At 39.0% G+C, this 15,247-nt stretch overlaps 1 protein-coding gene across 1 annotated transcript in view; it reads right to left on the bottom strand.

Moving 5' to 3' along the window:
• Window positions 1-856: 856 nt before the first annotated feature.
• Window positions 857-15,247, bottom strand: part of stimate (STIM activating enhance) — a 31,845-nt gene continuing 17,454 nt past the window's right edge. Inside the window, exons 3-8 of the mRNA XM_061831283.1 lie at window positions 14,879-14,974; window positions 13,599-13,720; window positions 10,836-10,948; window positions 4,657-4,734; window positions 4,352-4,495; window positions 857-1,956 (exon numbers count right to left, since the gene is read on the bottom strand). Of these exons, the coding sequence (XP_061687267.1) occupies window positions 1,843-1,956; window positions 4,352-4,495; window positions 4,657-4,734; window positions 10,836-10,948; window positions 13,599-13,720; window positions 14,879-14,974 (667 nt within the window). The 3' untranslated portion in view covers window positions 857-1,842. The remainder of the gene's footprint in view (window positions 1,957-4,351; window positions 4,496-4,656; window positions 4,735-10,835; window positions 10,949-13,598; window positions 13,721-14,878; window positions 14,975-15,247) is intronic.

Raw genomic sequence — 15,247 nt, 5'->3', positions numbered from 1 at the left:
AGTATGCCAAAGCATTCGTACTCGACGTTGCCAATCAACATTTTTCCAACTTCACATAAAGACAAGATAATCAAACAAATAAAAGACATGCCTTTGTCGGCAAGGACTGTTCAGCATCGTACCAACATGATGGCAAATCAAATTGAATTACGTTCACGATTAATGGATGGAAGTCTCAACGCCTGCATGATGTATGCAAGGAGAAGAAGTCGCATTAAATAGTAAGAGGTATACTTTTGTCATCACTGGTTAGCAACATCATAATAATGTTATTTAAAAGAATTCAGACTTATTGTACTCTAAAAGTGTTGGTCTTAAATAAACGCACAAATACAACTGTGCATATGTCGTACGGCTCAGGGCGATCACACTTCGCTATCCACTCGGTCCTTAAATGTTTCTTTTTCTTACTGGGCAGAATTTGCCACCGAGCTTTCCTCTGATTATTTCTATCTGAATTATGGCAAAGTTTCGCGATACAGTAGGGCATTTTAACGTGTCTGATGGTGGTGGTACTGCATGTGATGACATCAAAAATCAGCCAGGATTTACTTTTTCCACATCAAGCCAGATTGGTTTGTAATTTTCACCCTCATGGTAAATAAAATTGTCATTTAGAAAATGCATTTTGTGTTTCCTTGGGTTGTCTCTGAGTGATATTCAAATTGGTTTGATGATGTGAAACCTTTGGTGTGATATGCAAAAAAGTAGAATTCAGGAGGGGGGCAAATACCTTTTCACAGCACAACATCCCAACTTGATTGGAGTTGGGTTTGTACTACAATACAATCATTTGAGGGGGTGCTACTGCATCACAACAACCCCCAGGTACCATTCAAATATGATGAGGAGCTGATATTGGGACAATTCTTTATTGGGGAATCTATTCGAATGATATCTCACTATCGTTCCCTCTTTTCTGAATAATTTTGCAAAATGTAAAACAAACAATCCATCTCCTTGTCAAGGTCTAGATAAACATGCCAAAGATTTCCTCCTTTCAAATACAGTCCCTTTTTCGTGCTACCGTGAAATTGTCCACAATTGTGCTGTATCATCACAGTCACAGTTAATATGTTGCTCCATTTACTTTAAAGGGCTGCATCATTCACATTAACTGCAAACACAATCACACAGGAATACATTTCACACAACACCCTTTCCCCAACTGTTTGGTCCACAGTCACTTAACAGTATCGAGGTCTATGCTCATCACATTCTACATATCCGAGCCTCCTGAATTCCCCATCATGCTTGAACATCCAAAGGTCTGGTTAAACTAAACAAAATCACATCAAAACTAGCAAACAAAAGACTTGCTGGTAATGTCACTCTGGCACGTGGCAGTGCCAAAGAAACACCGAAGGAAAGAGAAACAATGTGATCAATTGTGCAAAAGAATTATGGGTAAAGAACACTTTTGGAGCAAAGCATAGTCAACCTTTTGGCCCACAAATAAAATGGTTGGGACATCAACAGGAGAAAACAAATGAAATCCGTAAAAAGAATACACAAGACAGAACGAAGGTGTATGGTGACTCCTCTTCTACGGTCATAGATTAGTTCGGTGACACGACGTCACAGCAGTTCACATATCGGAATTAGCCCAGCATTATGGACTGTATTTTCCCAGTATACTCACACCACACTCACACGTGTTTCATGTCAATATCCAACAAATAAAAAAAAAACAATCCAGGTGTGTTTAACCTCCAGGAATCATTCAGGGTACTTCAAAGACTGCCATTAAAGGGGTTCCTATTTTTGAATGGATTTTTGAGTTGTCTGCAGAGGAAGTGAGGGAATGTTTGTTGCTGGCCCAGTTTTGACCAAGGCACTCAGTCAAACGGGGATACCCATGCGCAGCTTCTTCTTTTTAATCGTCTTCAGACCCGTGAGGCGCCGAACATCGTCCTCGTCCGACTCATCCATTTCATCGTCTGCTGAAAAAAGGATCTGAAAGAAAATGAGAATGGGAGGAAGAGAATTAAAAGTGAACCCCAAGTTCAGCTCGACATAAGCAAGGCATTATAAGCTCATGTGTGGGAACATTTTGAAATCAATCAACATTGTCATTAATACTGAGTGGTGTTAAAAAGGGATATGTGACTCAGCTAAGGTGAGAATGGACGTCTTTTTATCATCTGTTAAGATCGTACTTTACTGTTTTATTACTAACGGTGGTTAAGTTTTTTTTTTTTTTTTTTTACTCTTGTACAATTGTACAACATCTTGTACAACATCTATCCATTTTCTATCCCACTTGTCCTATTCAGGGCTGCGGGGGAGTTCGAAGCCATCCCAGAGTTTAGTTTAATTACATTATTTAGAAAATCTAACAATTTCTTCTGATTTGATAAGGAAGTAATGGTAAATCTTCTGGATTTACACTAGAGGATTGAAGTGGCACAATTCTATATTTTTGGGCTCTTAAGTGGCACAATCTGGACAGGTGCCACAGCAGTGTAAAACAAAACAAAACAAAACATAAAAACATGAGATTAGATTCCTTCTGCTCTTTCAAATGTAGATAGAAAAAAAAAAATCTGACGTATATCAGATATCGGCCAATGCGATTACAATATATTCACACAGATCAGATACATACTCCGTCAAAGAAGGCTTGACATCATCAAAATGCACCAATTGGTGATGGATATGCATTCGCGTCTGCCCAAACAAAAACCGTAAATAAAAGTTACGGGTGGGATTTTATTACATTAATCGTGAATAATTCATTATAAATAAAATAGTTACAAAAATATGTATTTTAATTGCATCATGTGTTCCAAACAAAGCTGAACCTTTGTCAGGTGCACGATTTCGTCGTACCCTGATGACACTGGCACACACAAAGACAGTCCTAAAAGGACAATTTAACTTTAGGTCTGTTTAATTTTTGCCCAGGAATATTTTTGATTAGTCTTTCGAGAGTTTTGTATTGAAAAGTTTCCCTCCCCACTTTAAAAAAATAAAAAATAAAATTTACCTCTTCCTGTTCATCTGGCTGTTAGGTCCATCAGAAAGGAGAATCTGTTTCCCTTTTGCAAGAGTTTGGTAATGTCAATGGGTCATAGGCTTGATACAGTTATTGCAAGTTGGGTTTAATTATCAAATGTTATTCAGTTTGTTAATTTAATCATCTCAGTTCTAATACTTTTGCTCACTTGAAAAGTGGGTGGCTTCAAAAAAATTTGCTCTTCTGTCCCAAACTATTTAACACACACACATATTCATCTTTTGATCTGAAACAAAAACAAACAAAAACCTTGCCATTCCAATGCTTTTGGAGGGAACCGTACAAGGTAAAAACCAAACACTGCCTGTACTGCTAATAAATGATTTGTACTGATTCATTTATAAGTAAAAATGCTTAAAACATACACCAGAATGGACTGTGATCACTGACTCAAAGCATTTTATGTAACTGTCACCAATTCACCATAAAAACACCGAGCCAGCCAGGAGTCAAACTTTGAATCTTTTGATCCGTACTTAAAAACGTGTTATCCAATGTGCCACTGGCCCTGTGGTAAAATCAGGCTTTCTGCCCCTATGAAGCGACTCACACAAGAAGCCTATTGTGTGGAGTGCTTTAACCATTGACATAGTAACGGCAAGCTTTACCAGTGATGCATACAGTACACTGACCACCAAACACATTTTGTCCACTTGCACAATCCATCTTTTTTGCCTCTTTTACTCACTAGTGTCACAAGTATGCTAGAACCTATCCCACCTGACAATGGGAGAGAGGTTGGATACAACCTGGACTGGTCGCAAGCCACATTTAGACAAACAAAAATTCACATAAACTTTCAAGCCCGAGGACCATTTAGACTATTCAACTAACCTATCATGCATGTTTTTGTAATGTGGGAAGAAATTGTAGTGGCCATACAAAACGCAATGTAGTCGAGTGTGAAGTCATCTAATTCATTACTCGTCTGACTCAAGTCCAAGTTTAATGACCCGTCTCCACAGCTACCGACGAGCAACAGCAACAATGCTGAATCCCGTAGACGAACATACACTTTGCACCCGGTGTCAATGCAGCATATGCCACCAATTATTGGCTATTATTATTAAGATACTCCACCCTATGGCAAGTATTATTATCAAAAAGGGAGGACGACGACGACCGAAATTTGTCATGAATAATGTGCACCCATGAATGATACGCATCCCTGAAGTTGACTTAAAAAAAAAAAAATCTGGAAGACCCTTCTACCCATGTATAATGCATGTTTACAATGCATGCTTCTCCCTTAAACCCATATGATAAAAACGTGAATTATGATCTGTATTTTGTTAGTTTTTTCCACCTTGACTTCACACGAGGGACACTAACCTCTGACTCCGAGTCGTCGTGGGACAGAGCTCGTCTGTAGCGCACCTTGCCGTTCCCTCGTGAATCTTCTTCCCGCTCCTCCAGCTTTGCTTTGGTCCTGTGCTTCTTCATAAGGAAATTGTCAACCACCCAAAACATAAGGGCCTGTAGTCAACATGGGAAAGTCTCATTAAGTTCTTTGTACATCTTTTACCAAAGATATACTCTTCTCTTTAAATGTACATACGTAATGGAAAGATAGTAAAACGGTGTGAAAGAGCTGAAAATTAGCTCCATACAAACATAAAAAGAAGTGCCACACTTACGTTAACAAAGAATGGAACGATGAGCATGACAAGGGCCAGTTCCAAGTCAGGATTGTCTATGGGGTTGAGGAGCGCCAGCTGCAACAAATATTTCAAACACAGAGTTGAACAACAAACATACAGTTCATAGAGGAAACATACACAACATTTAACATCAAACTCAACATCAGGTCACGTCATTGTTATAATTGCCCTCAAAGGAACTATATATGATGTCATCAGAAAAACATAACTACACATGGTCATAAAATCTTATAAGTAGCACTTCAACTGCTCCACAAGAGAGACATTCACTATCTTATGCCTGACACGTGAATGTAGAATGTGAGACGATGCTGGAGTACCCAGAGAAAACCCACGTAAGCACGGGGAGACCATAATCACCCCACATAGAGAGGCTCCAGCCAAGATTTGAACCTAGACTATGAGGCACTAGCTTCATATATCTGTGTGCCACTACAATACTGTACTTTCTGTAGAGCTCTCAGATGGGTAAGCATTCGCAAATCGATTAAGGCATGACGCAAGAAATAGCTTAAAGTTCAAGTACAAGTTGACAGCCAGGTAACTGGGAAGATGAGAATGAATGAGCCAATTGACTCTGAATGAGGTGGTTTGTTTGAGGGAGACTGCCTGTAACCTAGCTCCTAACTTGGGAAAACATCAAGTCTCAAAGGGCACTCTGTACAGTATAAACCTAAACCAAGGAACATGTTATATTTCTGGAGAATTCTAAAAGTCTGGGTGAAGTCCCAAAACCTAATGGGTTCTTCCATGGAACCATACAGTAATCCTCTTTTTATGAAAACTAGGCCAGTTGTATAATTCTGTAAACAAACAAAACTACAGAGGAGTAACAACACATCGTCAGGACTGGGGCACCCAGAAGTATAGTGTATAGAATCCATTACTCGATATGAATATCAAATTATTAATTGACATCAACTAAAGAGGATCTAGGACTCATGCTTTATTTTTCCATTCAGATACAACTATGATTGTCAACTGGAATTAAGAGTTTCTTTGGATAAAATGTATGTTGGCAGGTATTTAAAGGAGGACTTTGTCGAAAATAATAGGAATGGGAGCACACATTAAAAGTTAGTAGATGAGAGTTCAGTGTTTCTTTTAATGCCAAAATTAACCAGAGAGTTCACCAAGAAACTAAATTGGAGAAGTATTATCGAAATTCCTCTCTCGCTCAGACATTCCAATGACCCTGGCTGAAAAACTGACAGCCAATCATTGTTTGCCACGTCTGGACTGCTTCCTGTTCTGACCCCCCATTGCTTGTGGATACGTTTCACCGAACAGAGAATGTCCACTATCTGGCATTCTGTGGTCGAGTTTTGTGAAAAATTATAAACAAACAAAACAAAAATAACAATGTACAATGTGCAAGCCTATGCGTTTGAGCCAGAATACACACAGGAGGAACTTGACATGTTGGCGAGGGGGCATGGCGCTGACGATGAACAATAACAACAGTCCCAATTTATAGACCGTGGATATTTTCCAGACAGGCTCGTTTCGAAAGACAATTTACTTATAGACTGTTTTCAACTGACGTCACACACCTTTAGGTTTAGAACGCGGTCGCCATTTTGGTTTAGTCAATTCGCGTAAAAAACTAACTAAGCAGGAATAATTTCAGAAACGCATATAAATGGGAGTGCACTGCTATGTTACCGGTTGCTCAAACGGGCGTTGTAAAGTGTCTTTCTTTTGACTGCCTTCTGTGATCAAGAACCAGTGCGAGAAAACGGACCAGTTATCAACCAAACGGCGACAACTGTAGCTGTCTCGTATTAGCAGAACTGATTGACCAGGCAAGTCATTCCCTTATGTCAGCATTTGCTCGGAGGATTTTATTCTTGGTAAGTATTGGATACCTTTTAGAATTTCACACGTACTTAGCAACAACCAAGTTCTGTGAAGGAGAAAGAGGACTCATGTGTGAATGCAATGCATGTCTCCAAAACCTGTATTTTCCGTTTAATTATAATAAGTTTCCAAAAAATGAGTTACCGCACCGCTAGTTGTTTCGTGAGTCGAGTTAAAAATGTAGCCATGAAAGTGGAGAAAGAGGTGTGGGCTCCCCTTGGGACTCGTCCCCGTTGAACCTCTCTCTCTCTCCCTCTCGGTCACAAAAACAAAAATAATAATCTACACTTGTTTCATTAGTATATTCAACATAATTTAACACAATGCTGACTGTAATCACACGGTACATATTTAAATTGCATTGTGCGCTACAGTAACCACCCATTGATGAATTGGTTGTACACCTCCAGACCTTTGTAATTCTTTAGTTGGGCCACGGTATAAGGGCTTGTCCAGAAGAAGAGATAGTTGACAATGTCTGGATAGGTTACCGACGCCCACATTTGTATGCTCTATTTGTGTTTCTCCAAGGCATATGGGTCAATATTGTCGATCAAAGCACACTTCTTGTCGTAACGGTTTCTTGAAACAACATCTAATGAGCCCCGATAACTTTACAAAGTGTTTTCAGCCATCATGCATCACTTTTAACAGTCATACGAACATTTTTGTAACTCCGGTCTGTATGCAAAAGCATTACAGTGAATGGCGCGTCAGTAGAGTGAACCCATCCACCATGGCCAGGTGTCCCAGATGTAGTCACGCAGTCGAAAACAGTCTATTGTAACGATCATGACATGACGTCTGATGTTTCGATGTGTTTAATGCCTATATATAAGGAGTTGGTTTAGATCAGTCGGCATTCGTGAGTGAGTTGTCATGTAGCAGCAGGCAGCAGCTAACGTCCTTAACAGCGCTCAGTCTGAATTACTTAGAACACGAACATTACATTGGCAACGAGGAGTAAACGGAATCGTGCACAGTGTCGAAAATAAAAGTGGAAAAAGGAGGAAAGTCAGAGTAGGAAGAAATACGGACGAAGATGAACTATCAAAACGCTACAGCTAACGGCTAAGAAGCTAAAGCTAATGACATTTGATGTTTCAAACGTTCTGATGTGTTTGATGCTTTTCTGAGGAGTTGGTATAGATGTAAAGAATGTACAGTGTATATCCCATCTTGTGTGGTGAATTGCATTCAAAAAAAGTTCCCTGAAGAAGATGGCTTTTACGAAGGATATCATGCCATATATTTATAATGTATTAATATGAAGACTAATACTCTGTTAAATTCGTTTATACACTCATACACTCGTGATTGAAGTTTATTTAGAATGAACCAACTTTTACATACATGCTATTCATGTCCAAACAATATTGGTTTTGTAGCAAATGACTACAGTTCTTTGCTGGTTTGTACTGTATACAAGCAACATAATGACATTCATATTAGGGGCCAACATTCAACACATTTTTAACCACATTACTACTTCGGAAATAATTTGACACATTATCTTGACTACATTTTTCATTTCAAAATTTGAGTTCGTACATGAATGAATAAAAAAGTGAAATAAATTCTATGTTGGAACGACACCTAGACATCACAACCACATTATTGTGTGACAAGAAAGACAAGAATACTAGAAGCTAGTTCCATTATTTACTGATTTTTGTCAGTAGACAACACGGTTCTTTTCTGGTCGCTCCTTTGATGCAATGTTCTGTGGGATATTCTGAGGCAGACAGAGCCTAAACCCCGGTGATGTCACGGGGCGGGCTCAAGGACGTTTTTTCCGGGTCTGGCTGTGAAAGGTGCCACATATCCACATTTTGCTTGGATTTTAAAAATGTTCTTTATTTTCTTTTTTTTTTTTAATTAATGTCCAAAATATATGTAACAATAATAGAACTTCAGATTGGAGGGTGTACTGTACATAGAAATTTTGGACAAAGTCCTCCTTTAAAAGCAATCAAGAGTCTGATTATTCATTTTAACTGTTTATTTCAATCTCATAAAATATAGATATAAGTAAACAATTTACCAACTGTATATGTATGAAAATGAACGTACTACAAAGCATAAAAGCGTGCATAGCTAGTATAAGACCTTGGTCCTGGCTTGGCCACCTACGTATGTACATTTCTTTTTCTTTTCCTTTCGGCTTGTCCTGTTAAGGGTTAACCACAGCATGTCATCATTTTTTGTCATCTCCTGCATCTTTCGCTCCCACACCAAGTACCCTCATGTCTTCGCTCACAACACCCATCAACCTTCTCTTCGGTCTTCCCCTCGCTCTTTTGCCTGGCAGTTCCATCCTCAGTACCCTTCTACCAATATACAGCGAAGAAAATAAGTATTTGAACATCCTGCTTTATTGCAAGTTCTTCCACTTAGAAATCATGGAGGGGTCTGAAATTTTCATCGTAGGTGCATATCCACTGTGAGAGAGATAATCTAAAAACAAAATTCCAGAAATCACAATGCATGATTTTTTTAACGATTTATTTGTGATACAGCTGCAAATGAGTATTTGAACACCTATCAGCTAGAATTCTGACCCTCAAAGACCTGTTAGTCCGCCTATAAAAGTCCACCTCTACTCCATGTATTATCCTGAATCAGATGCACCTGTGTGAGGTCGTTAACTGCATAAAGACACCTGTCCACCCCATACAATCAGTAAGACTCAAACTTGTAACATGGCCAAGACCAAAGAGCTGTCCAAAACACCAGAGATAAAATTGTACAACTCCACATGCCTGGAAAGGGAAAACAGAGAAATTGCCAAGCAGCTTAGTGAAAAAAGGTCCACTGTTGGAGCAATCATTAGAAAATGGAAGAAGCTAAACATGACGGTCAATCTCAATCAGAGTGGAACCCCATGCAAGGTATCACCTTGTGGGGTCTCAGTGATCCTGAGAAAGGTGAAGAATCAGCCCAGGACTACATGACAGGACTTGATCAATGACCTGAAAAGAGCTGTGACCACCGTTTCCAAATTGACTGTTGATAATACACTAAGACGTCATGGTTTGAAATTATGCATGGCATGGAAGGTTCCCTGCTTAAACCAGCACATGCCAAGGCCCGTCTTAAGTTTGCCAATGACCATTTGGATGATACAGAGGAGTCATGGGAGAAAGTTTTGTGGTCAGATGACACCAAAATTGAACTTTTTCATCATAATTCCACTAACCGTGTTTGGAGGAAGACGAATGATGAGTTTCATCCCAAGAACTCATCCCTACTGTGAAGCATGGGGGTGGTACCATCATGCTTTGGGGGTGTTTTATTCTGTACATGGGACAGGCACTATATTAAGGGGAGGATGACCGCGGCCATGTATTGTGAGATTTGGGGGAAGAACCTCTTTCCCTCAGTCAGAGCATTGAAGATGGATTGTGGCTGGGTCTTTCAACATGACAATGACCCGAAGCACACAGCCAGGAAAACCAAGGAGTGGCTCGTAAAAAGCATATGAAGGTCAGACCTTAACCCAATAGAAAATCTTTGAAGGGAGCTGAAACTCCATGTTTCTCAGCGACAGCCCAGAAACCTGTCTGATCTAGAGAAGATCTGTGTGGAGGAGTGGACCAAAATCTCTCCTGCAGTGCAAACCTGGTGAACAACTACAGGAAACGTTTGACCTCTGTAATTGCAAACAAAGGCTACTGTACCAAATATTAACATTGGTTTTCTCAGGTGTTCAAATACTTATTTGCAGCTGTATAAGATAAATAAATCATTAAAAAAAATCATATTGTGATTTCTGGATTTTTCTTTTTAGATTCTCTGTTTCAGTGGACATGCACCTATGATGAGAATTTCAGACTCCTCCATGATTTCTAAGTGGGAGAACTTGCAATATATTGGGGTGTTCAAATACTTATTTTCTTTATTGTAGTCCGCTCTCTCGAACCTTGTCTCCAAAATATCCAACTTTGGCTGTCCCTTTAAAGAGCTCATTTCTAATCCTATCCAACTTCTTCACAGATTCTTGAAGGTGCCACGTTCATCTGTTGATACAATTATACGCATAAACAAGTATATCTATCAGGGGAATGTCCAACCTGTTTTGCTACAGCAGGAACTGGAGCTCTTGATAAAATGATGGGCATCATGAAGAAAGAACATGAATGGAGATATTAAAGTAACATCTCAAGACAAAAGCCGGGGGGCTAAAACTTTGTTCGTTCAAAGGGATTTGTGAAAGATTGCATTCTGATTTTATTTACGTATTTACACACTGCCACAACTCAATGGGAATACGGGTTTGTATAAATAATACTGACCTTCTTCCATTGGGGGATGAGGAGGACCAGCATGATAAGGACTTTCTCAAACATCATGATGAGGATGTAGAGAATACATTGACCCAACCATGCTGTGCACTGTATAGGCTCTCCTAAACGCCACACAGAAGTATATAAAAACACAGTAAGGTAATTTGGGCTTCTTTATATACGGTCTCCTCAGTTCAAAAGTTTCACTCCTGTGGATACTATGTGCAAGTACTCTGAATTTGTAATTGGAATGCGCCACAGTCTATCACTAATCTGTGCTAACACAATAGTAAAGTTCTTATTAGAGTAAATATTCGTCTGAAGTCTTCTAAGCCATACAGTTCCAGTAAAACAATCACATGACAAAGTTGTAAAGTGAGGTTTTCAAAGAGCTTATAGAGCATTCTGTCACTTAGTGGTTAAATGTGATATACTGTATGTCACGTGCCCTCCGTAATTATTGGCACCCCTGGTTAAGATGTGTTTTTTAGCTTCTATTTTTTTTCTAAATGATATGGGACCTTAATGGAAAAAAAGAGAAAAATCCAACCTTCAATACAAGTGCATTTATTCATTGGGGAAAAAATCTCACATAAAGAAATAATTATTTGACATAAAATAATGTGTCACAATTATTAGCACCCCTGGTGTTAATACTTTGTACAACCCCCTTTTGCCAACAAAACAGCACCTAATCGTCTCCTATAATGCTTCACAAGATGGGAAAAGACAGAAAGAGGGACCTTCAGCCATTCCTCTTTGCAAAATCTCTCTAAATCATCCAGAGACCTGGGTCCTCTCCTCTTCAGCTCACCCCACAGGTTTTCAATGGGGTTGAGGTCTGGGGACTGAGATGGCCATGAGAGGAGCTTGATTTTGTGTCTGGTGAACCATTTCTGTATAGATTTGGCCATATGTTTAGGGTCATTGTCTTGCTGAAAGACCCAGTGACGACCCATCTTCAGTTTTCGGGCAGAGGGCAACAGATTTTGATTTAAAATGTCTTGGTTTTTCAAAGCATTCATGATGCCATGCACCCTAACAAGGTTTCCAGGGCCTTTGGAAGCGAGACAGCCCCACAGCATCACTGACCCACCCCCATACTTCACAGTAGGTATGTGGTGCTTTTCAGCATGCGCATCTTTCATGGCACGCTAGACCCACTTAGTGTTTGTTGCCAAAAAGCTCAATCTTGGGCTCATCTGACGACAGCACACGGTCCCAGTTGAAGCCCCAATACCGCTTGGCGAACTCCAGACGTTTGCGTTTATGATTGTGAGTGAGGAAAGGTTTTCTCTGTGCATGCCTCCCAAACAGCTTGTTGGTGTGTAGACAGCGCCTGATGGTTGATTTCGAGACTTTGTGACCCCAGGATGCTACCATTTGTTGTCATTCTGTAACAGGGAGCTTTGGAGATCTTTTGAATTCTCTTACCATCCTCCTCACTGTGCGTGGTGGCAAAATAAACATGGGTCCTCGTCAGTCTTGTTTACCACTGTTCCAGTTGTTTTGAACTTCTTAATTATTCCTCTCACAGGGATATGGGCAGCTGCAGTTGAGTGGCAATCTTCTTGTAGCCTCTGCCTGACCTGTGAAGGTCAACGCACATCTGCCTCACTTGTATGCTGTGTTCCTTTGTCTTTCCCATGTTTAAGAGTGGACAAGAGAAATGGCCTCTGAGTTATGTCATATTTATATCCCGGGGAAACACGAAGTGATGAATTACTAATTAAATGTTCCTGCATACTCTGGTAAACGTAAACTACTGTAGAAATGACAAAAATGCTTCAATTATATTTATTTCCTGGGAATTGTTAAGGGTGCCAATAATTGTGGAACAGGTGATTTAATGAAAAATAATTGTTTTTTGTAAGGGATTTTTTTTAATTTTCTTACAATTCATTTGAGTTGAAGGTTACATTTTCCTAAAATTCTTAGTGTGACAGTATTCTTCTGCAATAAACACTGAATTAATTTAAGGCTTTTAACACCTCTTAACCGGGGGTGCCAATAATTATGGAGGGCACTGTATGCCATATTACAAGGAAATTATTTATTGACAATATTAGTCTTTTTAACTTTCATTAAATACAGAAATTCCAGATATACAGTACATATTATTTTTAATGTGTTTGCTGCAATTCTTGTCATTGCATTTAGGACATACCTGTACATTTGTGGTTCAGAGGCTATTTTGTAGGGCAGCAACTGACGATTATTTTGATAGTTGATCTTTTTTATTAATTAATCGTATATAAAAATATTTTTAATTTCTATCCCTTTATTAAAAAACAGGACTATTTAAATTTGACAGCACAGAAAATGTAAATTGATTACTAATTTGGTTCGTAATATCTGTCAGAAAAATTGAAAAATGTTATTTAGTCTATAAAGTAAAATTAGATGTTTGCAAATGTTTTATTATGACTCAAAAGAAAAGATAAGTCTGCTTTCCTGAAAGACTACAAAAAGTGGAGAATATTTACCGTTGAGCCACTGAAATACCAAGGATGTGGACAATATGAAGTCAAACCAGGTTTCCTGATGATTGACTGGTTATCAAATTAATTGTCCATTAATTTAATAGTTCACAGTAGATACTAACTAACTGATAGTCATTGAGTATTTTTATAAACGTGTATGTCATTATATGTATTTCTGCAACATTCCAGGCCGACACAAGCATTACAGTGACTATTGCTGCCCTCCTTTGGACATTTGCAGCATTAAAATAATGTGGTGAGACACACACAACGCACACACAAACCTCACCGTACTCTCCAAAACGGAGAGACTCCCATTGCCTCCACTCGACAACTGCACTAACGGCTCGTATGCCAGCATAGATGAACAACATGCCCAGAGAAGCATCCAATAGGAAGTTAATGAGGTATCTAGGAAACAAATCATTGGTTGCAGTTTGCCTTCAAGCCAGGATGATGTTAGATGGCCAATTTTATGTCCACAGTGTTACAATACAGTGTACAGTATGACTGTAATTTCTTGTGTATAATGTTTTTTTCCCCAACAAAATTGTTAATCGCCAATAGTAGTACGCTTTACAAATAGGTATAGGGAAAAATTTAAAGAACTTTCACATTTTGGAAATGTATGCTGCCATCTAGAGGTTATGAAAAAGGTGAACACTTGCACTCCAATATGCCACAACCAACTAAAGCAGGGGTGCCCAGACATTTTTAGCCCTAGATCTACTTTTCAAGCAGCCAGCCTCTGGCGATCGACGTATTGAGCACCCTTGACCTAGAGGTTATGAGAAAGGTACACATTTTTGCACCGCCACCTAGAGGTTGTGAAAAAGTTGCATGGTTTCATTCTCATACGCCACCGCCATTTTGAGGTTAGAGGAAAGGTGTACATTTTCATTCTAATCGGCCACCGCTATCTAACAGTTATGAAACAAGTGTAGCCTACACTTTCATTACAATATGTCAAGAGTACGTATTGCTGAATAATGTGAATAATTGTGCTCGTAAGTTTACATACCCTGGGAGACTGTGTGATTTTTTTCTTTTAAATGACAACTTTACAAAAATCAGCGTTAATTTGCCTATGGTTATGCTTTTTTTAAAAAAAAATAATACTTTACTAAAGTGTTTGACAATTTAATTTGAATCCCATTAGTTAAATGTGTTTTGCCTGGCCCTTCATGATTTCCTTAAATATGTTTGTTTAAATGTTTTCACATCTTACAAATTCTCCCTGGGAAATGAAACGTGAGGACAACTGTGTGTTTTCTTATGTACTAAATAAATGTAGGCCTATGAATTACAAAATAGAAGCAAGCAAATCGAAAGTATTATATTTGCAAACAAAGTGTTTATTTTGAGAATAATTATTTGAAAAAAATAGGTAATTCTTGTTTTGATCATATGGGAAGAAGTAAATAATACATTGTAAAAATGCTTTATACATAGGTAGAAGGGTTTTCCTGAATTTTTAGGTCAACTTAGGGGGTGTGCATGATACATGGGTGTGCATTATACACGAGAAATTACCATACTATAAGTATATAATACAAAGGGTTGACTCACAACGAGCAGGGATCCTCCTCAGTGAGGTCTGAAAGGTAAACATTGGCAAAGTGGATGAAGAGCATTCCAATAGCCTGTTTGGAAGTATCCAAGAACCTGCAAGAGACACATAATATACTTCTTCAGAGTAGCACTCGTGTGGGAGCGTTATTATGAATCCCACTGGAGGTTGAAGGACACACCCTGCCGAAATATCATTGGCTGCTGCATCCAGGCAGTAAGCAGTCACTCACATTTGACGAGCACAACCGCGCTCAGCCGCCTCCGTGCTCGCAAATCTGCACAGTCGAGCACGAAAAATCACATGCGTAAAATTTGTTACGAGTAGAAAAAAATAGAGATTGAAAGACGTCGGTTATTTTGTGTAGC

Source organism: Syngnathoides biaculeatus, chromosome 10 (genome assembly GCF_019802595.1).
Source record: "Syngnathoides biaculeatus isolate LvHL_M chromosome 10, ASM1980259v1, whole genome shotgun sequence".
NCBI classification, from domain to species: domain Eukaryota; kingdom Metazoa; phylum Chordata; class Actinopteri; order Syngnathiformes; family Syngnathidae; genus Syngnathoides; species Syngnathoides biaculeatus.
The sequence above is the reverse complement of the archived record's forward strand: the minus strand, read 5'-3'. Positions and strand labels throughout refer to the sequence as shown.